The sequence below is a fragment of the Euprymna scolopes genome, chromosome 12, assembly GCF_053919585.1.
Source record: "Euprymna scolopes isolate OS-2025 chromosome 12, ASM5391958v1, whole genome shotgun sequence".
Taxonomy (NCBI): domain Eukaryota; kingdom Metazoa; phylum Mollusca; class Cephalopoda; order Sepiida; family Sepiolidae; genus Euprymna; species Euprymna scolopes.
The window spans coordinates 144,218,253-144,244,743 of NC_136493.1; the positions used below are offsets into that span (position 1 = coordinate 144,218,253).

At 31.2% G+C, this 26,491-nt stretch overlaps 1 protein-coding gene across 2 annotated transcripts in view; it reads left to right on the plus strand.

Annotated features, from left to right (window-relative positions):
- Positions 1 to 26,215, plus strand: part of LOC145291520 (PAT complex subunit CCDC47-like) — a 102,531-nt gene extending 76,316 nt beyond the window's left edge. For both annotated transcript variants that reach the window (XM_080137504.1, XM_080137505.1), the window contains exons 4-14: positions 3,455 to 3,577; positions 4,755 to 4,929; positions 7,884 to 8,068; positions 9,174 to 9,275; positions 11,353 to 11,460; positions 11,672 to 11,754; positions 15,672 to 15,730; positions 17,625 to 17,734; positions 20,503 to 20,670; positions 23,653 to 23,700; positions 23,929 to 26,215. In XM_080137504.1, coding sequence (XP_079993630.1) covers positions 3,455 to 3,577; positions 4,755 to 4,929; positions 7,884 to 8,068; positions 9,174 to 9,275; positions 11,353 to 11,460; positions 11,672 to 11,754; positions 15,672 to 15,730; positions 17,625 to 17,734; positions 20,503 to 20,670; positions 23,653 to 23,700; positions 23,929 to 23,946 — 1,179 coding nt within the window. In that variant the 3' untranslated portion in view covers positions 23,947 to 26,215. The remainder of the gene's footprint in view (positions 1 to 3,454; positions 3,578 to 4,754; positions 4,930 to 7,883; positions 8,069 to 9,173; positions 9,276 to 11,352; positions 11,461 to 11,671; positions 11,755 to 15,671; positions 15,731 to 17,624; positions 17,735 to 20,502; positions 20,671 to 23,652; positions 23,701 to 23,928) is intronic.
- Positions 26,216 to 26,491: the final 276 nt, after the last annotated feature.

The following is a 26,491-nucleotide window of genomic DNA, read 5'->3' on the forward strand; positions in this document are numbered from 1 at the left end:
GTGTACACATAGGTATATTCATATATAAAAAAAAAAAAAATACACATAGGTATATTCATATATATATATGAAAAATAAAAAAAGGAGGGAAAGATCCACCTTAAACCACTAACCTAGTTCTAAAACAGATCCTTTGTTCGATAAAATGCATGCCCATTGGCTGATAGGAGGGGGCGCGGTGGATACTAGAAAGCTGATTGGCTAACTAGAAATCCTCAACATATATAAAAACAAGAAGCAACCACAAAATTCGCGCATAAGCCTGACGAATCCTACAGTGGATGAAACGCAGAATATTTAGTGTAGCTTAATCGCCATATATATTTTATAAATTACTATATATATATATATATATATATATATATATATATAGATAGATATTAGGTTGACATAAAAGTTCTTGCAGAATTTTTAATTTGGATTTCAAATAAGTTTTCATTAATACCTTTATATATATATATATATATATATATATATTATTTAAAAGAGCATTTTTCGCTCTAATTAATCATTTTAAAATAATTGTCTTTTCACAATGTTGAATACAAGATGAAAAAAAGCAAATTTGCACAATTTTCATATTTCAATTCAAGCTAGGCCAAAAAGCTGCTGAAACAGCTTGCAATATCAACAAAGTGTTAGGCTCAGGAACCACTAATGAACACACAGCACAATGGTGGTTTAAGAAATTTTGTGGCAGTGACGAGAGTCTTGAAGATGGTGAGTGTAGTGGTTGGCCATTGGATGTTGATAACGATCAATTAAGTCTTAGTCAAAGCCAATTCACACACAACTGTTCAAGAACTTGCTTCTGAATTAGACATAACGTATTTCCAACATCTTAATAGAGAGTGGAAAGACAAAAAACTTGATAAATGGATGCCTCACGAATTGAACAACAACCAGAAGAAACAATTGTTATGAAGTGTCATCTTCCTTTCTTTTACACAACAAGAATGACCCGTTTCTTGACGAGGTTGTGAGTTGCAAAGAAAAGTGGGCTCTTTACAACAATCGATGACACTCAGCTCAGTTGTTAGACGCCAACGAAGCTCCACAACACTTCCCAAAGCCAGAGTTGCACCAAAAGAAGGTCATGCTGGCTGTTTTGTAGTCTGCGACTGGTCTCATTCATTACAGATTTTTGAATACAGGCAAAACCGTTACAGTGGAGAAGTACTGTCAACAAATGAATGAAATGCATCAGAAACTTCAACAACAACACCCAACATTAATCGACAGAAAAGCCCCAATTCTCTATGACAGTGATTGCATGTTACTAAACTGACCCTGTAGAAGTTGAATGAATTGGGCTCTGAAACTCTGCCTCATCCATCATATTCTCCAAACCTCTCACCTACCAACTACCACTTTTTCAAACATCTCGACAACTTTCTGCATGAGAAATACTTTAAAAACCTAAGTGAAATTAAAAACGCCTTCAGTAACTTCATCGCAACCAGAACATAAGATTTATACGTTACTGGCAAAATACATTTGTTTTGCATTGGCAAAAGTGTGTTGATTCTGATGGTGCTTATTTTGATCAATAAATTTTTGTTTGAGCCGAGATATGTTCATCTGAATTAAAAGTTAAAAACCGCAAGAACTTCTTGTTAACCTATCATCTCAGTATCTCATCATTTTCAACTAGAAAGCTTATCTAAAGGAATTTCTCTGCTGTCGTCAATTAGAAGACAATTTCTTTGCAAATATTCTGTATTGTATTACTACGATATTTAATATATTAATTTTTCTATTTCTATTTACAAAACGTTAGACTATTAAAAAAAATAAAGTGAAGTATTTTAAAAATATTTTCAATATAAACTATTTAAAAATATTTTTTTTTTAATTTCTATTATAAAAACAGTAAATAAACTATTGGGATATGGCATAAAAAATTAGTAACAAAATACAGTACAGTATATAATACATATGTATATAATCAAATAACATAAATAACACTGGAAGGCGGGGCAAATACTGTAACCAGGGTCCGGAAAAACATGGTATTTCACACCATAATCCGAAAAAAAAGCATATTCTAGGAGTTCTACTGTATTAAAACATATTTTTAAAATATACTATTTAAAAATATATATTAAGACATTCAAAGTATTAAAAAAAAGCTTGATTTGATTATTTGAATAAAAAATAAAACAAAAATTTCCAATTATAAAAAAGTTGGATTTTTTTTTTTTTTTTTTTTTTATATGTTAAAAGTTAAAAAGAAAATTAATCCTCTCCCCTTAAAAAAACAAAAACATCCAACCTAAAATATAATACAGGATGGAACGATGAAATTGTCTCCCTAAAGAAAACAACGTTACAGCTTTATTTTAAAACTTTTATTGAAATTCAATTCAGGTAACTTGATTATGTAGTAGAGCTGACATCTATTCAATGTAGCCGCATTCAGCCTCAATTACCGCTTCAATACGGATCAAGAACTGGGCGCATACATTTTCCACAAGCGCCGGCTGGAGCTTGGCGAATACTCAACGGATGGTGGCGATCAGATTGGCTTTGGTGTTGTGGGAAGTCATGTTGGTGATGTTCTTGAGGTATGACCAAACAAAGTAGTCCAGCAGGTTCAGGAGGGGGACCAGTGAGAGAAGGGTATAAAGTTGTAGCACTCCTTCTAAAGCGAAGCCTGAGTCTCTTTGAACTTGTGGCCGGCGCTGAGTCCTGCTACTACACCTAGGTTCTGTCAGCGGCCACCTGATTGCGCCAGGGAATCACCACATTCTTCAGCATATCTAGGTACACTTTTGTGTTGGTTTTCAAGCTGACTTTGAAGATGTGAGGTGGCATGATGTGGCCTTCACTTGAAACGACATCAAAGACCATAACCATGGTTAGAAACTTCGTTGAGCTGTGCGCTCAAGTTTTGAACCATCTGGATTTGCATTTTGAGGGTGCTGGCAATGGTCCTGTTGTCATAACTTGGATCGGTAGAGAGCATGAGTTGTACAGCGGTGCATCTCCAATCTCCCTCGTTGAACATTGTGTCACTTTCAGACGTGAAAGAAGGCTCCTATCTGTCTTGAGATTTGTACTCAACTGGCCAACTAGTAGATGGTCTGCAAAAAACAAAAAAAAAAAACGGTTTTCATCAAACAGAAATAAGATCATGTCTTTTCTAGGGCGACAATTTTATTGTTTCATCCTGTATAATAGCTACCAGCATTTTTTGATAAACATCACTTGTCTATTTCCAAATCCCAAACCAAAAGTCATTATCAAGTGGACTGTTTCTCTTTTACCTGTTTATAATTGTGTTCTTTTTCGTCAGTATATAAAAAATTACAAAAATCCCCACAATAAACTGATGCTATGCCACATTTTATCCTCATGAGGAGTTAAGTGTTATACAACCCGACTGCATTATATTTCTGCATGTTATTTTTATTTTTTGCATCGTTAAGAATGTTTGTACTTTGCTTTTCAGACTGAAGACGATGAAAATGATTATTTACGAGATGGTGAAGAATTTGAAGGTTTTGAAGACAAAGAAAAAAACTTTGGCAAGGGAAAAGCACAAGAACCTACGCAGGGCCTTACCATTTCAAATGTAAGTTCTTTACTACTACTACTACTACTACACAATAAAACTAATAATTATTTTCTGTTAATTTTTTTTTTTACTCATGTTCACCCTTTACAAAGCATATCGCCACTTGGACGTAAGGGGCTACTATTTGGAGCCATGCCTAGGAAAGATCAACAAGATATTTGTTTGTGCTACATTTAAACTTCTGCATATCAGTTCAGCCAGGGAAGGAGGAAGGGAATTCAAAAGTCTAGCTGTTTGAGGGAAGAAATCACTAGAATAGAAAGTTTTCTGACATTTAGAGACAACAACAGTGAAAGGCTGAGATCTTATTGCTAAACGGGTTTGTCAGGATATGTATGTCGAGGGGGTAAAGTGAAACGAGTTCATCAAAACATATTCCATTAAAATATTTGTAAAACAGGCACGATGATGCAACATTGCGGCGATGGGATAGGGGCTAGAGCTTAGTTGATAAAGTGGGACCGATTAGATTGACAACTCTTTTTTGGATTTTATCCAAGAGGGAGAAACTAATGGTAGATGCACAAGCTCAGATGTGTCAACAATACTCGATACATGGGTGAATGGTGGCCTTGTAGATGTACAGGATACTCTCAGGCATGAGTAGTCTTCCAGCTAGATTGTTTTTTTTTTTGTTTTTTTTACACAGTGATCACCACTTATCAAAGCCCGGAAGCCACTCAGGGATAAGGGTTATTGCAAGTACATTACGTTAGTGTGGAGATTTGATGAAGTGTTTACTTAAGGGGGCGGTTCATTAGGAATTTGTTAACATTGGACTTGAAGATATCCAAGTTGTAGTCCGGTGAGAAGCAGGCAGACGGAACAGAGTTCCACAGGCGTGCAGTTCTAAGAAAGATAGAGGGAACCCACCTTCTTTGCAGCAACCTTTGCAATGTCTTCTATGTATTTATGTTAAAAGATTTTGTTTTTTATATTGTTCTGTATTATTAAAATAAAATAGACAAATAGAGCTCCATTTATTTTTATTGCAGGATTATTCTCATGCCTAAATTTGTTAATCCTTTTTTGTTGTAAGCATTGCCATCATACTGAATTAATTTCATGCGCAATAAATTAAATATATAAGATACATTTATGTTTAATTTTGAAATGTTTGTTTTTATTTTGTTGATGTGTAATGTTTGTTTATTTTTCTTTCAATCTCTTGTAGATCCCATATCACTTACATACCAACTGGGACAGCTTCTACATGGAAATGCTTATGCTGGCTGGTTTATGTGCCTATTTTCTAAACTTCCTCGCCGGGAAAGCCAAGAATCATAAATTAGCCCAAGCTTGGCTGAATGGTCACAAAGAATTACTCTATTCAAATTTTTTCATTGTTGGTGAGTTTTAGCATCAAATCACTTTTAATTATTGATGTCATTGTCAAAAAAGAAATCAATGTACTGGAAGTTGTCTGTACTTCTGCATTTTGTAGATTTTTTTTTCTGATGCACTCTAAATATATACATAAAGCATATTGTGAAATCTAATTCATAAACCTCACTATGTCTGTGTGTCTGTCTGTCTTTTTTTTTTTTTTTTTTCAAAGTACATCTCCTCAGAGACACATGGCCCCAGAGCGACCCGAGGTGGCTCACACATGATTTCATTTTTTGTGGAACAGTCTTTTGGTATTTAGCTGGTAAAAATAGCTGCTAGGGGATAAAGGCATAAGTTGACTAAACATGTTATTTGTGTAACAGAGCTACTGATGCGTATATAGCGACAGCTGTATGACACATATGTAAATGAGCAAGTCAGTGCGTAAGGTAACACCACAACAGAAGAAGAGAGAGAAAAAAAGAACTGTGTGGCAAGTGAGTTGAAAGCACATGTCGATGCAATAGAAACTTTTAAAACAAGATACAATCCAAACTTTGGACAAAAAAATGGCAGGACAACCATGTGCCATGAGGCAAAGTGCAGACATAGCAGTGGAAAGAAAAAGATTTAAAAAAACATGCGTGGTGGGACAACGCAGTGAAGACGGGCTGGCGTGAGAGATTTGAAACCTGTGTGGTAACAGGACAAGTAGACATGTCAGCGTGGGGGAAGAAAAGGCATGTGTTTGACACGGCAGAGTTTTCTCAACTACATGACAAACTAAGAGACTTTTAAAATAAGATGCAATGCATTATTTTAGAAAGTACCGAACTCCATCCTCAGTATTTTGTACATCTTTTTTTTTTTTTTCTTGCCATGTTGTAAATTGGAGAAAGAAAAGTTTGACTCTAAAATATATTTAAGTTATAAACTTCAAACAAGTAAAATATTTGTTTATTTTCGTAATATTGCGTTGTAATTTGGCCTTCAAGCGCACCTGATGTGTATTTTATTCAAAGTAAATCAACGCTTCTATAATGGAACTCCCACCTCTAACGTTAATCTCGTGTAGTCAACACACCGTCCGACACTTCAAAATACAACCGCTGAGAGACAACGCGCGGATCTTTACTGATTTTTCTTTCTCCAACTTTACAACATGGCAAGAAAGAAGAAGAAAAAAAAAAGAAGAAAAGATGAACAAAATACTGAGGATGGAGTTTGACTCCGAAATATATTTAAATTAAAAATTACAAACAAGTAAAATATTTGTTCATTTTCGTAATATTGCATTGTAATTTGGCTTTCAAGCGCACCTGATGTGTATTTTATTCAAATTAAATCAATGCTTCTATAAAAAGAAGAAGAAAAAAAGAAAGGAAAAAGATGAACAAAATACTGAGGATGGAGTTTGACTCCGAAATATATTTAAATTATAAATTTCAAACAAGTAAAATATTTGTTTATTTTCGTAATATTGCATTGTTTGATAAAAGGACATATATTCTGTTTTAGTTGCGTTTGTATGCAGTCCAATCATGGCAGCTGATTCTTCCAGGATATGTTGCAACTTTAGTGCATAAGTTTTGTCATTAGCTAACAAATCAAGATCATCAGCATAATTGACATTCGTAATCTTCTTTGCTGGATATCGTCTGCTTCTTGCTGGAGATAATGTTAAGCCATATTTTTCATAGTGATCAACACAGTGTTTTAGTACGTAACCGAGGCAGATCACAAATAAAAATGGAGCCAGAGTGTCACCCTGTAGTGCACCAGCTTTTGTTTCAAAGAAGTCGATTTCACCATCCGGAGAGTACACCAAGGCTCATCTATATAGTAATACGATAGCGTGTGTATTATTTTGTGTGTCACGCTTGTATCTTTTTTCTTCCAAGTGACTGTCGTTTCATTGTTATGATCTTCATTTTCTTGTAATAAATAATTTTACCAAGAATTCTTTATAAGTTTTGGTTTTGAGTTCGATTATAGCTGATGGCACTCAACTAATCTATTTTTTTCTAAAGAATTTTACTAAGAATTCTTCATAAGTTTTGATTTTGGTTATAGCTGAAAGAAGTTAATTTATCAATAAATATATATTCTTCATAGGTTTTGGTTTCAGTTTCGATTTAAGCTGATGCACCCAAATCATATGGATATATTTTTTTTGATTTTTGGAATCACAACTTTATAATATATAAGTATCGAATTAACTATAATAATATGCAAAGATATTAGGCGTATTTTACCAGGCAATGCCGGGTGTTCCTGCTAGCTTAGATAAATATTTCTGCAGTTTTAACAAAAGAGCTACAATAATATTAGGGCATTAACACTGGACATTCAGAGAATGCCAACATATTGGATATGAATGTCCCTTGTGGAATTTCCACAGGTTCTGCTAGTAACAACTAATAACAGGCAAAACGTATTTCTCAATTTCCCGGATTCTCTCAAAAACAAACATAATTGATAGTAATGGGACGATTCCAATATTATTCCTGACTCTGATACAATTACCGATTCTGTTCTAAATTCCTGATTTTGATTCTTTTAAAATCTCTAAATGTTTAACTTTAGAGTTGTTTTTGTTTTAATTTTCGAATGTAATATGTGCATATATTTCCGCAAACGTAGAAGAACACTTGTAGAGGAGTGAGTTGATCTATAGATTTTAGTTTTATTCATAGTGTAAAATCAATAATCAATACCAGCAAAAACAAAAGGCTTTTTTTTTTGTTTTTTCCATAAAAAAAAATATGCACAACTTTTTTCCATACCAAATCAGATATCACAAAAATATTTTAATTTTTCTGATTCTGATTAATCGTACGAACATTAAAAATTTATGATCACTTGACAACTTTTTATTTGTTGTTGCAGAACAACAGTACATATGAAACGGTTCTTTCATGTTGACTTTGAATGATTTTAATTTCTTTGTCTTTTCCCGCGTCTTTCTTTGCAGGCGATGATGGTGCTACAAAGGACGCACAATCCGGAATGTTGATAAAAGAATCTGAGAATGTGTATGCCTTGTGGTGCAGTGGTCGGGTCAGTGTGGAAGGGATGCTCGTAGAATTAAAGTTCATCAAACGGCAGGATCTTGTCAATACAGTTGCACGTGCATTTAAACCAGCCTCTGACCAGATTGTAAGTGACATTCTTTTTTTTTTTTTTTTTTTTAGATTTTTATGCAATGTTTATTTACATATTCTTTGGGTTTTTTTTTTTGTTTTTGTTTAGATTTTTATGCAATATTTATTTACATATTCTTTGGGTTTTTTTTTTTTGTTTTTTGTTTTTTTAGATTTTTATGCAATATTTATTTACATATTCTTTGTTGTTTTTTCTTTTAATTAATTCCGTTCATAATTTTTATCGAGTTAAAATTTTCTTTATTCATACAAACTTGATTTTATGATTTTGGATTTTTACTTAATTTTGGGGGGGAGGGACCATCTTCAGACAGGTTTATACTAATTAAGAAACTTAATAAATACAAGCGATCACTCCAAAATACTTTCAAGCAGTCTTCAACAGAATGTGGTCTGATAAACTTGCTGCACTTGTGTCGCCTCCAACATAAATACTACCAGCAAACCTGACAAGCAACAAAATCACATTCTTCACTGTAGAGATCCCAAGATGGCAGAAGGCTTTCTAATCTTTCTACTTCTTTTTCTTCAAACTGCTTGCCATTGGCATTTTCTTCCTGCTCCCTGTTTTCCTACCTGTATCAACATGCAAAGATTTAAATGTAATGTGAACAATCATCTTGCTGCACAACTAATTTAAAGTAAAAAAGAAATGGTTACACTCCAGAATACTTTCGAGCAGTCATTAAACATTGTTATGTCAAATCATATACGGAGAATAGTTTTAATTGTATGATTAAGTTTGCAATTAAAATTTTCTCAATTTCTTTTGGAATTTATATAAATTTGTGTCTTTTTATATAGACCTTTAATCTCCATATAATTGGTGATAAATACTTAGGAACCTTTCAAAAGGTTACCCCCCCCCCCAAATTTCAACCCATACTGTTGTCTTACTATCTCTCTTCCACTAAAAGGCAAAGTTATTAAGTTATTTCTTTAAATATTTTTTGTTTTCTGTCATCATGAAGCATCTCATTAATAATAAACAGAACAGTTTTTTGTAAATCTTATTGATTTCTTTAATTCTGTTGATTTTATTTATAAAAGAAAAGAAAAGAAGGGAAATTTATTTTTATTTGTTCTCGATTCTCATTTAGGTTGTAACAGTTGACATGGAACCAAATATCATGGATAAATTTGTACTTTGTGTTGCTCAAAAGAAAATCTGTCTCAAATTACACCGAGATATGTACGATTTGGTAAGTATAGAAGAACATGAAAGAAAACAAGAACATGACTTGTGTGTGGATTTTGATAACCAATACAAGAACATGACTTGTATTGTTTGCAAAACTTATTGATATCTTTCTAAATGATGAAGTGCTTTCTAATACAGTTTTTATAGATTTTGACTAATTGAAACCTGTTTATATTTCTTTTCAAAAGATTAAACATAGTGAGTCAACTGGCTGACCCATCAGGCAAGCCTTGGCTTGTCCGATGAAGTGTGTACGCATGGACACCCAGCAACATTAAAACCAATAACTTACAAAGAGTAGATGAACTCCACGGTAGGCAAAGGTTATACTGATGCAGTGCTAGGTTTTGCTTGTAACTTTTGTCTACCCTTTCATCTTTTCTAACAGGTGCTACTCGATCAACGATGTTATTGTTTTTTTCCCTTTTCCTTTGTAAAAATTCATGTTCTGCAAAGCCAAAGACAATTTTTCTCTGCGAAAGAATTAAACCAAACACCATAAATATTTGATGATATAAAAACCTGGAACATAAAAACTATTACCAAAATGACTGGTTTTGGCATTAAATAACCTGAAAAAGGGTTGTTGATATCTCATAAAACAACCAAAACTATTTTGTCACACTCCATTAACAATGTTTCTGAGGAAGAATTTCTATTTTCTGCGTCAGTGGTTGTTTGAGTGGCATTTGAAGATTTTTAATCCTTTCATAGTATTCAGCATCATTGGTCCATCGACAAAGAAGGGATTGGACCTAGTAATTCATTTAATTCATTCCCGTTTGTTCACACTTTTCTCAATAACCACTTCTTGAATTTTGAAAAAAAATTGCACAAATATTAATCATGGTGAAAGTAAATTTTTGCCAGAACGGATTTTCCGGGATAACTCTGGTTGCCCCCCCTAGTGGGCATTATAGGGGTAAAATTGCCTCCAATCATTTATCCGTTCTTTTGTTCGCACTTTTCTCAATAACCATAACTTCGAATTTTTTTTTTTTTTTTTGCATAAACATTAGTCATGGCGAAAGTAAATTTTTTCACTCGAGGGGAGGGGGCGCATGCTCAACTTGTTCATCTGTCAATCTATCCAGTGGTAACCTATCTTATACAGTGTGAGTCACGGGAAACAGATGTTTTTAGAACGTCTAAAATGTTGAATGTTGAAATATCCTAATGTCTAAAATGACTAGAATGTTGAAATATTTGCAGAGTTTTGTTTTCCTTAAAAACATCCGTTTCCCATCTCACCTTGTATAGTCCACCAGCCACAATTTTTTTTCAATGTGATAAATCCATTGCGAAATTTGTCTCATTTTGAAATGTCAATACTTTTAGAAATGGAGAGTATTTCATTAATTGTAAACAATAAATGCACAATAAATAAAAAAAGGATGACATAACCGGAAACTGAAACTTCAAGATTTTCACTGTAATTTGAACTGAAGACATATCTTAACAAGATAATTATAGCTTTGGCACTATGTCATAGATTTATTTTTTAAGTCACGTTTCAAAACATGAATCCAAACATAAATGATAATAAAAAATGAGTGGATGATAACATGAGAAATTATTTCAATAATCCAAAACTTTTTCTTTTTTTTATGTTAAAAACAAATAAGAAAATGTAAATAAAAATTCTATAGTAAAAAAAATTTTTTTTTTTTTTTTTTTTATAAAACCTTTGGGAACAAGAGTATTTTTAATCATGACAGGAAATTTTTTTTTAATTTCTTTTTTGTTTTATCTATTTTAACTATTGCTGTTAAAAATTAATATTTAATATTATAAATAAATGAATGGGTAAACATTATTAATAGCATTGGAAATTACTTTAATAGCCAAAACAATATGGAACCTCATGAGAAAAATATCCTTTTTGTTATTACAAAAAGTTTGGGAACAAGAGTATTTTTAATTCTTTCTTTTAGGATTAAAAATATTCTTGTTAATTAAGAAAAAAAGCAGTTATTGGGTTTATGATATATTCATAAAATTTTAGAAAATGAATTTTTCACTTTAACTTTTTTCTTTTTCTAATACTTTTAAAAATATTTTCTTTCTTTGTTTGTTAGAGTCAGTTTTGCCTTGAAAAAAAGAGCCCCGAAAAATTTGATTTGCCATCCTCATACCAATTGCTTAGTGAAATTGGAGAAGCCACAGCTGCCATCCTTGATAAAAGGGTATGTTCATAAAATCTGTTTATTATATAAAGAAAAAGTAGTTTTATAGGTCAGTGTGTCATACATCTTAACGGTTTAAATATCATTTACAATATTATTAAGATAGTAATACCTAAATATTAACACTCACAATATTTAATGCACTTTTTTCTTATTTACATTTTTTTAATGTTGCTCAATCTGTGATGCTTATATAAAAAATTTCTTTCAGGTTTGTCATATTCTAACAAAATATGAAGGATTCGTGGAATATATTCATTTTTCTGATGCATACTCAGGACCTAAAGTTACAGAGTAAGTAAACGAATTTAACTTTAAATCTTAAATTTGACCTAAAAAAAAAAAAAGTTGAAAATCTAAATCTGATATATACGACAAATGCTCCTGCTACGTCTCCAAGCACGTTATTTCAGCAACCTGTAGATGATGGACAACCATTGATTCTAAAAAACTTGAAAGAAAGATATTTATCGAAAATAAACTTTTTATTTTATTTGTTTTTAATTTTTTCTAAGCCTGAAAAAAAATTAATCAATTTTAATTTAGATGGACTGGCATAATTTTTTTTGTTTTTTCCTTTGTTAAAAATCTTTGTAAAAAAATAAACAAATTTTTCTAGTACATTTTTTTTTTTTTGTTTTCAGATTTGGAGTAATATTAAATTTTTAAAAAATTTTGTTTTCAGATTTAAGAGAACATATTTAAAAAAAAAAAAATTGACAAATATCTTTTGAGGTTTTTAGAATCAGTGGTCACATCATCACAGGTTGCTTGAACGATGTACCTAGAGAATCAGCAGATGCAGTTGTACATTTGTCATGCCTAAATCTGTCCTTTGTAAACAGTAAAACTCTTCTGTAAAACTTTGGAACAAAAAATATATATATATATATATATATATATATATATATATATTTGTGTGTGTGTGTTTACTGTTTTTTGGGGAAAGAATTCCAACAAAGTGCTCGATTACAAAGAAAAACTTTTTCGATATAAGAGCTTAATATTTATTTATTTAATTGTACAGAATTGTACCAATGTTTTTCTGCACTTCTGTACAATTAAATATATATATATATATATATATATATATATATATATATATATTACCAGTTATATATACCGCTTGTTGGAAAAAAAATCAATTCAGTTTTAAAACAATTTCTGCAAATTTAAGCATTTCCATTTGAATCCTAATGATTTTGTTCAAAAATACAAAAAAAATGTTAAAGAAAAATTTTTGTGTGATGAATTAATTACAAATTATTAGTTTCAATGATAAAATTACTTTTGTACAAATTTGAACCCAAAAGTTAAGTTCACAGATGAGTTATTTGCCTTTGTGAATTAAATAGAAGATTCAATTCAAAATTCTGTAGATATTCATTACAGCAGCCCAAATGATAAGAATAACAAGTCAAAATGAGAAGAATAGTCCAAAATTATTCTAAATCATTTTTTCATTTGTTTTTTTTGTTTTGTTTTTTAATGTTTTGCATGTACTTGTAATGTCAAAAGGATCAATTAAAAACATCAGCCTACCCAACAATACACAAATAATTAACAATTCTATTAAAATAGGTGAAAAACATGTAAATGGATAAAACACCTGAAAGTCTGAAGGCACATCCTTAAAATCTCTTTTTTGTTTCTCTTATTTCATTGATTAGATCAAAAGATAAGATTTTGAGGAGTTGACGGGAAGGGACAAAAAGAAGGAACTTTTCCGAATGCAAAACAATTAAAAAAAAAATGAAACAAAGAAGACTGAGCGATATCATTATATGGGAGTGGGAACAGTTCCTATTGACTGATGCTTGATAATGTGTCCTTAAAAAAGAAAGGCTGAAGATTGTTGAAAAGGGTTTTTTGCAATGTTGATGTGTGTAACTGGAAACTTTTAAGGGGGGCAATCTGGCATGTCAAGAGTTAGGTCATGGTTGCTGTCTGAGCTAATATGATACAAAACTCGGAAGCAACAATGAAATGAAAACTGTATTACCGAAAACCAACCTTCAGGAAAAAAAAAAGTATTTTGTGATTAATAAATCTTGTATTAACAGTGACAGATGGGAACAGGCCAGTTGCCGACCATGGAACAGATCTTGTGATGATTAGAGAAAAAATTGGTATTTGGGAAAAGGGTCAAGGCAGGCTGCAAGAAAATTGCTAGGAGAAATAAGTTCAGCAGGCAATTGGATACATCAGAATGAGAATGCCTACCTCTGTATATTTATATGTGTATGTATATATATATATGTGTATGTATATTTATATGTGTGTTTAGGCCTGAAAATGAATATGCATTGTGTACAAATATCTCTGTGATCCCTCAGAAGGCACCAGTGTACCCATTTGATATAGGATTGTCCACCTGGGGAGAGATTCAAGAAGTTGGAGAACATCAAAATGTACTTAAGCATTTAAATGGTGCACAGGAATTTTCTAAAAACTATGGAGGAGAGAGAAGATTCACAGAAGTGGCATGAATCTTGAAGGAAGAATCATCATAGAAGCTGGATCAATTCTGCCTTCTTAAAGCCGAGAGCTATATCTTCTTTAGGCTATTATCAAAGCGCCTTTCGAATTTCCTTCTATAATGGCTATATCAATACATCAGTCCAGAAAGTAAGGGGTTGCTGGTATGCCAGGTTGCCTGGAGTACACAGGAGTTCAAACGCAACTCCTGAGAAAGAGCAAGAGAGACATGGCAATGTTATGGTTGCATCTCACGAATGCCTACAGCTCCATACCATACAAACTGGTGGTAAAAGTCCTAAAGAGACATCACATGCCTTCAACATTGTGCAAATGCATAACAAACTATTATGATGATTTCTGGCAGAGGGAAGTCTCTGAACAAAAGTGTTAGAATCGTAGAAGCTGGAAAAGGGTGTCATTATCAGTTGTGCCATGCTTGCTGTTCTCTTGTTGGTCGTGAGTAAAGTAGCTGAGGTAGAATGTCGAGGCTTACTGTCCACATTAGGAGCACGTCAGCCCTGATAAGAGTTTACATGGATAACTTAATTGTGAAATGGAGCACGAAGAGGTTAATGCAATTGGCGGAAAGAAGACGTAGGAATATAGTTACATTAGGATCAGTAGCTAAAAGCAAAATAGGGTTGGGTTACATCCTTCCCCCTTCAAATCAACAATGCCAAAGAGAAAGAAAGATATCCAGATTGAATTACACACAGCCACTGAAAATCATTACTGCAAAATAGTCAATATTGGTCAGGAGCATGGACGAAACATAAGAATATTGAAGAGGAAGTGAATTTACCTGGTCAAATGATGAGTCAGATTTCAACGATGTTCGCTTTCACAAAGCAAAAACACTGCTAAGACCAACCTGACATTGTATTTCAGATAGAACAAAGCAGTGCATGATCGGGAAACTGTCAGTGTCATGAGAGGAATTTATGTTGATATTTTTTATTTTTACAAGTTTTCAGATGATATACTCTGTGGTCTTCTTTAAGTGTATTGTTTATATATGGTGGTTATGTATTCAATTTCAAACATGAAGAGTATTGTTTGTGCTTAACAAACTTTCAAATATCATTAGTTTTTTTAATTTTTTTTTTTTTAATTGTTTACTTGGTAACAAAATAATTAACATTTCTATGAAAGTTGGTATTTGTTTCTTGGCAGATTATATTATTAAAAAAAATTATTTAATATTTAAATTTCTTTTTAAATTATTTTGTTTTGGTTTTAAACTATCTCAAAAGGGCTGATATGCAATTAAAACTAAAACTAATCTTTTTTTATGAATATGTTTTATAAAAATTTGTTTATGAATATGTTTTATAAAAATTTTTTTATGAATATGTTCTATAAAAAATTTTTTATGAATATGTTCTATAAAAATTTTTTTATGAATATGTTCTATAAAAATTTTTTTATGAATATGTTCTATAAAAATTTTTTATGAATATGTTCTATATAAAAAATTTTTTATGAATATGTTCTATAAAAAAATCTTTTATGAATATGTTCTATAAAAATTTTTTTTATGAATATGTTCTATAAAAATGTTTTTGATGAATATGTTCTATAAAAATTTTTTTATGAATATGTTCTATAAAACATTTTTTTATGAATATGTTCTATAAAAATTTTTTTATGAATATGTTCTATAAAAAATTTTTATGAATATGTTCTATAAAAATGGTAAAACTTATAATTTTTTTTCTTCTCTTTTATAGGGACACAGCTCCACAAAAAATGCCAACCTCCAAACCCGTGTTAATATTTTGTTTCAATGGTAGGAAAATATTTTTTCTTTTAATTTCTCAAATATTTTATTTGCTAGAATTGCCCAAATTCTAGTAAATATATTAAATTGTTCTTTACACTAATATATAATTAAAGCAAATGATGGACTTTTTTTTTTTTTTTGCATGGTGCAGAACTCAAATTTACATATGTTAAGGCTTAAAACTGCACTGTTTGTTCATTTTCACCAGAATTTAACATCCCTTGGGGACTTTTGGGGCGAAATGGGTGGGGTGGGGTGTCAATGCTGAAGTTAGTCATTTTTTTATGCTTTGTTTACTGTGAACTCAGGGGGAACCATGCATGCTTCACTTGTTTTATTTTGTAAAAACAAATAAAAAATATCTTACCCTACTTGAGTATTAAGCACTCTTGTATTAACCTTGTTAAAACTTCATTGGTTATTTTGCCTTTGGAAAATATTACCCTGGAATTACATATATATATATATATATATATATATATATATATATATATGTGTGTGTGTGTGTGTATATGTCTTGTCTTTACATGAGATCTCATACACACAGTTCTTTATATAGCTATGTGATTGTGGGAAACTATACAAAGGTGAAACATGTCATCCACTAAAAGTAAGGTGAAAAGAACATCGATAAGTCGTAATATTGAAAAGTCGGATGTGGCTGACCATAAATGAGGGGGGAAAACCATCTATTCTTATGGAACAAAGTAAAAATTATAGACAGAGAAGAACATTGGAGATTAAGACAACTCAAAGAAGCAGTGCATATGCTGGGTGACGATCAACTACTAAGCAAACCTAGTGTAGAACTTAACATGATATGGGAACCATTAATTATAAGTAGTAGATGATATAATAGGTAGTAATATATATATATATATATATATATATATATTTTTTTTATGTCGCCCATTTAAAAAATAAAAATTCTTAAAGTTAAGTACTGTCTGAGAAATGTAAAAAGTCTGTCAGTTGACGTTGCGTGCGTGCGAGATCGTGATTTCCTGTTACTTGATCACTGTTACAATCTTCTGTATTAAACGTTAATTTCATTAATGTTAAAAATTTCCTTAATTTTGTGGCAGTGAATGGTGGTCCTAGGGCGTTCCTTGCTAATGGAGCTAAAGATGGCTTCGTGGTGGGGTTTGAATCTTTTGACCAGGATTGATTGTCATCTTCTGCACTGATGATCGCATAAGCATGAAACACTAGTGTCTGTAGGTATTAAAATAATTATTTATAATTATATACAAAGTAAGAAATATATTTACATCTACAGATAAACAGAAAGGTTTACGGCTCCTAAAATCCGTACTAGAATTGTCCGCAAGGACCCATGGTGCAGTGGTTAGAGTACTTGGAAAAATAGTTTTAAAAGCGACTTTCTTTTGAAGATTCAATCTTCAGTGTGGGTGACCAAAAATACAATTTCAAATTACTTCGGACTTTTATCCAGTGATGGCTGATGGAACGATAGCATGCTACTTCTGTGAATTAAATAAAGTGTTACGTTCAAAATTCTGTGCACATTCACAAGTTCGACAGCAACATTCTCTAATTTGACAAGATGCAGCTGAAGAAGGTTGGAGACTACATCGACCAAAATGTTATGAAAATGACACTCTGAAACTCGAGATGAGAATAGTAGTCTGATGAATCCAAATAATATGGAAAGAAAATGTCTTCAACTGGAAAGTTTTATAAAGAAAGAAAACCAACAGTTGGTATAGAAAAAGAAAAGAAAATCTCATTAGCATATTTTTTACATGCGAGAATAGATTACTTGCGATACAGGAGAGAAGGGAAGTATATTTACTTGCATGTCTGGTCGGGACGTAAGTACATGTTTATATTTTGAATTTTATTTTGAGTTAAATTAAAAACATTTTTTTAATTTTAGTTCCTAACAGGGGTCGTACAAGCACGTCAGATATGGAGGGTATGAAGCCATTACTACAGATGGTATTCCATTGTATTGACAAAGTCAGCAGAATGCAACTCAGTAAAGATGTAAGTGTGTCCCTCCCCCTTCTATTACTACAATCAAACCTCACATTTTCTGTTAAGTCACTACAACGTTCAGTGTCATTTGTCGGCCATGTCTATACAAGTTACTACAGAGTTAAACTTCTAAAATATTTTCCCTAATAGACAGCTAATGTACTGCGGTGACAATGACAAATCAGTTTCTTTGCTTTTTTTCTCTTACACCCTGTGAATGTATTCTTTTTTTTTTTTGTTACACTTTTACGATTGTTCTTTTTTTTATTTAATAATCATTGAAAAGTTTTTTGGTCTTATTTGAATTAAGAATTATTGAAATTATTTTTATTTTTTATAAGAATTATTCAAAACACTTTTTCTGTTTTTTTTTTGTTTTTTTTTTGTTTTTTTTTTTGTTTTTTTTTAAGAATTATTGAAATTAAGACTAATTTCACTTCCACAATTTCAATTCCATTTTAATTTTTAATTACTGAAATTGAGACTAATTTCAATAATACTTAATTAAAATTAAAAATTTTTTTTTAATGTTTTAACATTTTTAAATGTGTTTTCAAACATTCTATTAAAAAGAAAGAGCACAAAAAGTGTTTTCAATAATTCTTTTAAAAAAATAAGACTAATTTCAATAATTGATTAAAATAAGATCCAATGATTATTAAATAAAAATAGAACGACCGGAAAAATGTAATAATAAAAAAAAAAGCACAAGGGAGATATAAGCATGAGAGAAATAGGCGAAGGAACTGATTTGCCATGTCACCGCTTCCGGTAGCAGATGCCCCATCGGGTTAGAAAGTACGTTTGCTGACTATTAGCATATTTTCTTTTGTATATTTCTTAAATATATAATAGAAATCATATTAACACATTATTTTGTTTATTTCTTATGTTCTTACGTATTTTGCAATTTGTAAATCTTTGCACTTTATAGGTTTACAGATTATATTTTATCAACTAAACTTTGTTACATGTATGATAAATTATATGCATATGAATGGAGTTAGGTTTGAAGGCTATGACAGTGCAGTCTTGTCGCATAACATTGGATACAAGACGAGGAAATAAAAGAAATAATGCCAATATTAAAATATTAACATAATGTGTTGCACAAGGATCTTAATGTGGTATAAAGTTCCCAAATTTCTGGAGTATACTCCATTTTCAAGAAGAAGAAAAATAAATATGTGCCGTCACTCTGTGTAGACGTTCATGTTTATGCTGGAATTTGGGAGTGGAGTTATGTAGTCAGACAAGTTTGTATTCTATTTAAATTATTTCTTAAATTAGGGTCAGCATTGGTGTTAGTTATTGTTAAAAATAATATTACAATATGTATCATTAATAATTACGTGTGTGTTTCATTGGTTTAAATATTCTAGTTTTGGAGTTTTAGTCAAACACAAATGCCTTTAGTATAAAGATAAACTTTATCAGAAAAGAGAACAAACAACAATCAGGATTTAATTTAAAATTAAACTTTCTAAATGTGAGTCGACCAACATTTATTTCTTTAAGGCTTTTTTCTTATATACTTTAATAAAGTACATGCTAAAACATTCTTTAATTCTGGGATTGAGTACTGTTTGAAAAAAAATCTGTTTTTATCGTTCTAATTAACCATAATTTATAATTAACTGAACAAGTCAGTGATCTTTTACTTGCCTATTTATCTCTCATCGTTCCTCTAACTCTCTTGATTTGACTATTGTCTAATATTTCTATAAACATTTACTGGGCGTCATTATCTAATTTACATGTGTGTACGTATCACAAATAAATTCTCTTATATAAGAATAATAAAGCTTATAATAATATTTCTAATAATATTAATCCTTTGCACAGAAATGGTTGTCATAAATTGATGCCAACAACTTTTAAATGTGTCTTCAAACGTGCAAAATACAGAATGTTTTATCCTTGTATCCTACAGTGCAGACTTGATACCATGAGAAATGTTTTCCAATAGCCAACTTGTCGGTTTGTGAATGCCTGGATGGTTGCCATTTTCTGTGCGTACATATCAAAAGGGGGAGGAGGTATGTTGGGAAATTTTAACCTCCAAGTACTGGATGGTGTGCCCCATGTAGTCAGTATCGCACTGACCATTAAAGCAATAAATGACCATATTGAGTGGAGGGGATACCATCATTCTAGTCCTAAGCACTGTTTGAACTTTTACGGCAAAGAAACAATACAAAATGGTTGAATAAATTTTGTGTAAAAATTCTTGACTAACACCAATCCAGGATTTCCGGTATACTTTGAAGTTCAGCATCTTTTAGTTTAGCAAATCAACAAAGCCTGATGCACTAAGTTACAGCACAATCATGTTGACACACCAGTTCTCATCAGATCACCCAAGTTAAGCAACACTAAGCCTGGCCAGTATCAGATGAGTGATTATTTGGGACTACCAAGTTGCTGTATGCAGGTAGAGGTCAGGTCAGGTCAGGTCAATCCTCCTGCCTTTCCAATGTGTGTAGTTACACATTAACATATGAAAAGATGATGAAGTTTACCGAACTCCATCATCTCTGCAAATCTGCTGCAAAATGATGACTAAGGTTTTGATCAGATTTATTTTTCTGGTTTTGGACGATGTTGTAGTTTATGAATTTTTCATCAAAGTAGAATAAATAGTGGACATTCACTCGGACATCTGGTTTCTATTTAAATTGTACAACTTGAATAAATTTAAAACAATTTTTTTTTGTATTTGTTTGAATTTTGATTTTTGCTGATACTCTTCATACAAATTTTTTCTTTCTTTCCAGGCACGACAGAAAGCTGAACGAAATCGTCAAAAAGCCGAGGAGGCCTTTTTAAAAGCAGCCCATGCACAGCGTCAAGAAGCTGCACAGGCAAGGAGAGAAGAAAAACGAAGGGCTGAAAAAGAAAAAATAATGAATGAAGACGATCCAGACAAAACAAGAAAATGGGAGGTCAGTTTTTGTTAACTTTTTTTTATCAGTTTTTTGTTAACTTTTTTAATCAGTTTTTGTTAACTTTTTTTAATCAATTTTTGTTAACTTTTTTTATCAGTTTTTGTTAACTTTTTTTTATCAGTTTTTGTTAACTTTTTTAATCAGTTTTTGTTAACTTTTTTTAATCAGTTTTTGTTAACTTTTTTTAATCAGTTTTTGTTAACTTTTTGTTTTTTGTTTTATATCAAGTTCTTTTTCACTCCCCCCCCCCCCCCCCCCCCAAAAAAAAACTTGCATGTTTAGCGATATTGGAATTTATGCAGATAACACATGTGTGATGGGGAAATAGTCTGGCTTGGGGTTTGGCCCAGAAGTTTGATTTCTCCATTTGGAAAAATAATTACCTCATTAGGGTGAGGTTTCATGCAGAGAGAAAGAGCAGACCGCTTGAAATTCTATAGAATTAATGTCCACTCTAGATAATAGACATCAGGTCATGTTTATGTTTATAGATTAAACAATCAATAATTCTCAAGTGGTTTTGCTGTGTGGCTTACCGCTATTGGCAGTATATATGTGTGTGTCAACAAAACAAACAGGAGGCTGGGTTGGTGTTTGCTGGTCTGAGAAAAAGAGTGGTTGTTATGAGATAAGCTGATATACCTATTTCTGGAATAATGGACTTATCCAGAGATCATGTAGTTGCATGTTATGAAATAGTGATTCTTCGCAGTTAGGACCCCCCACCCCCCTAAATCATGAAGTGTACTCCTGTAAAACACTTGTGCTAATACACTTTTTATTAATTATACCATGGTATTTATCTTGATTATTTCCAGCCTGCAGGGCCTTAATCAGAAAAATTCTTCGTGCTCGATTGGAGGAGATGCCTGTTGTTCTATAGAAAAACCAAATATTGTAACTTCTCAAAGTAAAACATTGTTACTTGTTTTAATAACCTAGAGTTGTGATTTGGTTTGCAAGGAAATATTTGTTACAGTAGTGACTGAGACCACATAGTTGACACAACACCAGGTTATTAATATTCCTATGGCCTTATTTGATTACGAAAGCAATCCTCCCCCTAAAAAGAACTTTTTCATTTCCAAGTCGGTTTTAAGAATTATGATGTTTTCTGTATTTCATTCTTTATGGCTGTTTATACATACTTTATAGCATTTATTTTCGTTCCGTCTTTAGAGACAATGGATAACTGCTGAAATTTTCTATTATTTTTATTCATAAAAGTAATTTTTTTTTTTTCCAATTAAAAAAAAATGAAAGCTTTCACAAATTTTAGTAGAAATGATTGCTACAAGAAAAATCCAAAGTGCTTTTGAAGTTCAACACAATTTGAATATTATGGTTAATTTCTGCTGATAAAGCAAAGAAAATTTAGTTAATGAAGAAAACAGATGAAATTTCAGTAAATGTATAATTCCTAATAAATTGTTTCTCGTGAAATGAACTGTTTTTTATGTAAAAAAACGTTAAAACAATGATTGTTTATTATTATAAATTATATATATATATATACTTTTCTTCATAAGTTTTGGTTTCGATTCAAACAGATGCACCTAAGTCATAGGGATATATTTTTTTTTTAATTTTGAAATCATAACTTTATAATATATAAGAATCGATATAAAATTAACTCTATAATAATATATACAAAATCAGCATAAATTAAAATATCATATTTAAGCGTATTTTGTGACCGGGCTTTGCTGGGCGTCTCTGCTAGCTTAGATAAATACTTTTGCAGGTTTAACAAAAGAGCTACAATGCTAATGTTTCACTTTTTGCTGGCAACAGTTTCTCATGCAGTGATCAGCTGGAATAGGTCAAAATTACAGGAACTTTATTCTATGTTTAACAAAAAGAGATAATGAAAAATTCAATGATCAAAATGAATGCCACAACTTTTTTAGATTACAATTACTGTTGAAGATAAATGTGTGACACTTAGTATTAATTTTAGTGAAAAATCAGAAGGATTTAAAGTACTTGTACAGTTTAATCAAGACATAAAAAAGGTTATATTGTACGTATCCATTATGGAACGAAGTTCTCCGAAAAAAATTTCACTTACTTTCATCAAGTATTTTTTTTTTTTTTACGGCAAAAAAACAATTTGTTATGATATCGAGCAAAAGGTTCGATTTTTAGGAAGAAAAGCTAGTAATAAAGATGGGGAGGGAGTCTCGGCACTTTAACTGGAGTTATCTCCCCGTGGCGTATTAAAAATTTCCATAATGGCTGACTTCAACGTGCTCTCATAAAAACGTGTTTTTCCACTGTAAAAAACAAAACAAAAACAAACTACTCAATCAAATTAAATGAAATTTTTTTCGGAGATCTTCAGTCCAAAACGACTACGTACAATATAACCCCCCTTTTTTTTTTTTTTTTTCCCCCTCGATATTTTAATTTTTTTAATGTCTTGATTAAACTGTACAAGTACCGGATTTAATAATAACTTAACGGAATAATTAACAAGATTTAAAATTCTTTCTATGGTTATCTTGTCTCTAGCCTGCATCTCGTTTGTATATAAAAAAAATAAAAAAAATGGTATCCTGCCAAACTACAAAAGTAATTTCTTTTTCCAAAATAACATTTTGAGCATCGATTGTACACGTGTTTCTAGACAGTAATTCACCACAACCTATCCACATAAACGCTATTCAAATTAAAGCTGGTTTTTATGCATAGTTTTTACTGTTTTATGTTTTTATGATGCCATGTTTAAAGCTTGGCCACATTTATTGAAGAATGGCCACTAAGTACCGTCCACTATCCGCCTAAATCTATTGAAACTTGACATCTGTTAAAAATACCCGATGAGACAAAAACCTTTTCTCTTTGTCTTTCATCATTATATTTTTTTATTTTCTAATGTTTTGATATAATTTATGTTCTAGCTTCATATACTTATATGCAGATGCATTTTTCTTAGTGATATGCTAAAAAAAAAATGATTGATTTCTGGTTTTGTAGGAACGTGAAAGCAAGAGAGACATGAAAAGAAAGCAACCAAAAATGAAGGTGAGAAATTAAAGTCTTTTCTTCATCACTCACCCCCTCCTCTCTTCCATTATACCATTTCTCTGTCTACTTTGCCCATCTCATCACTTCTCTCTTCCTCTTTGACCTTTATAATCGCTTTGCCATTCAATATCTCCCTATCCCTCTGCCCCCCAATATCTCTTTTTTTTTTTCTTACTTTCTTTTGTAAATATTTTAATTTTTTTAAATTAATTTTTTTTTTTTCAGCGAATGACAAGATCTTGAACATTGGAAATCATGAAAAGATGTCCTCTTCATTTGAGAGATGTACAGTCAACATCTTAATACAATCTGATTACTGAATGCACACACACACACAATTTATAAACAAACATGGAAAACTTCTTCCTTAGAATTCAAATGTTTTGCAAAACAAATTCTAATAATTGAGATCAAAATTTGAGTTTGTTTTCATAACAAAATGGTGTCATCTCAAATTTTAGTTCTCCATAAAAAAAAAACAACAAAAAAACTGTTTTTGAAAACTTGATTTCTCAAAATTAAATTTCTGTTATTTAAATAAAATGCAGACGCAAAATGTACAGAATATTCAAAAAGAAAGAATAAATCAATGCAGTCCAATTCACCCGGAATTCCATGAAAACTCTGGAAGTTTCTTTTGTACATTTATCAATAAGAATTAATTATCTCCTTGCGTCTGATTTAATGCAACCCTCTCTGGTCAGAACAGTTTGCCCCCACTAACCTTTATTTTTGAATTTATTTAAAAGAAAGAAAAAAAAAAAAAAAAAACACATGGGGGGGGGGGCGATTTTCTTGCAAATAGAATTTTGTTCAGTTTCCTTAATGTGCCTTTTTTCTTTTCTTTTTTTTTTTATAAAGTGTGCCTTTTTTTTTGTGTGTGTGTGTGTGATTTTAAAATGAATGGGTATTCAGAATGCTAGTATTTTCAGGAGAATCCTGAGCCAGTCTCTGAAATGAACGAAGCAGTTAACAATTTAAAAGCCACCTTTTTTTTTTTTACATTCTATTTATTTTTTAACTTTTTTTTTGAGGGACTGAAAAATTTTTTTTTTTTTTTACCTTACCTAACCCTTCGCATACTCGGTGCCATTTGCCTTTTTTATTTTTATTTATTTTGTGTCGCTTTTAAAACAGCAGCTTTGGCCATTTATTGGGGATTGATTTTGGATTCTACATCAAAGTACTGCAATCATTAGCATACTTATTCATTACAGGTACGTTTTTGTGTGGATGCGATACATTCTTTTTCTATAAATGAAAATAGGACGTTTTTGTTTTATCTTGTAGTGGAGAAAAGTAGAAGGGGTGGGGGGTAATATTTGTCTTTTTTTTTTTTTAAATTCTTATCTTGCCATTCTATTTAATCTTAGTGTTGTTTCCCCCCCTTTTATTATGTTTTTGACTTGCATTTATATCATTTTTGTTGACCCTCTTCCTTCTCCCTACATATTTTGCTTACTATTCTTTTCTTCAAGTTCAGGGATGATTGATGATAACATAACTGTCCTGCTTTTTGTCTTGGGTTGTTTTATCATCATCTACAGACTTCACCATTTGTTGAAATAATTTCTGAAAAGAGTACTATCCCATCCTGGTTGTACCCCCCCCCCACACACACACACTTTCAAAAGTTAGTTTCCACCATTTTAGAGAATAAAGAAACTAGTTAAAATGAAGGACATTTTTTTCATTGAACTAATTAATATTAACAAACAAAAAATGAATCTTACCCCACTCATTTTGCAGTTCCTTTTAATCTTATTTTCGTTAAATAATTGGATGTTACAAATTATTATTCAAAATAAACAAATTTCTTTTTTTAAGCATACCTTCTATAAAAACTTAAAAAGTTTTTTTTTTATTTTAATAAAAATTTTACTATAAAAAATGTAATGCATGTAATTTTCATTTTCTGTCTCAATCTAGAGTACCCCATTTTAGGGAGCACCATTCCCTCATCCACATTAAAAAATACTTTCATGGGGAGGCAAGTAAATAAGAACGTTCATGTTTATGAAAAATATCCATGTCTTTATTGATAGCATTATTCTCCCAACTTGTCTTGATTTAAAAATAAAAATCCCTTTTTTTTTCTTTCATTTATGAAATAAATGATATAAAATTTAAGTATTTACACAACAAAGTTTGTTTTTACAGATGATAAAAACAAAATTGTGAGCATTTAATAATTTTTTGTTGTCTTTTCAATTTAATTTGTAAGTTACATACTGCCAAGTGTTTAGACGTGAACATTTTTATACACAACTAATCTGGATAATCAGGTGATGTTGTAATCTTCTAATAGATGTTGCGCCTACATAGTAATGCATCTGACAAATCGATATTTGATTTTTAACTAGCAATTCCCCCCCCCCTCAAAATAATTATTCCACCAAGGAAGGTTATTACAATGGAGACAATTTTAAATAACTACCTGAAATGTTCAAAATGTAAGGGAGATAATTTCTATTTTAACTTATTAAGAGTATTTGTTTTGTGAGATACATAATATTTTTTTTTTTTAAGTAAAAACTTTAAACTAAAATAACGTTAATGAAACCTGGGCTCTGCTGGGTAGGTTCAGCTAGTTACTTATAGGAAGAAAAGTCACAAAATCCAAAATTTTGAGGGTTTTTTTCCGAAGATTTAGAACTTCTTTATTACTGTTTTATAGCATTATGACAATTAATCAGAAAAATTATAACTTTTTGGAGTTGAAATCAAAAAGTCTGTGCCAAGTTTCCAATGTCAAAAATGATTTAAAAAAATTTTTTTTTTTTTTTTG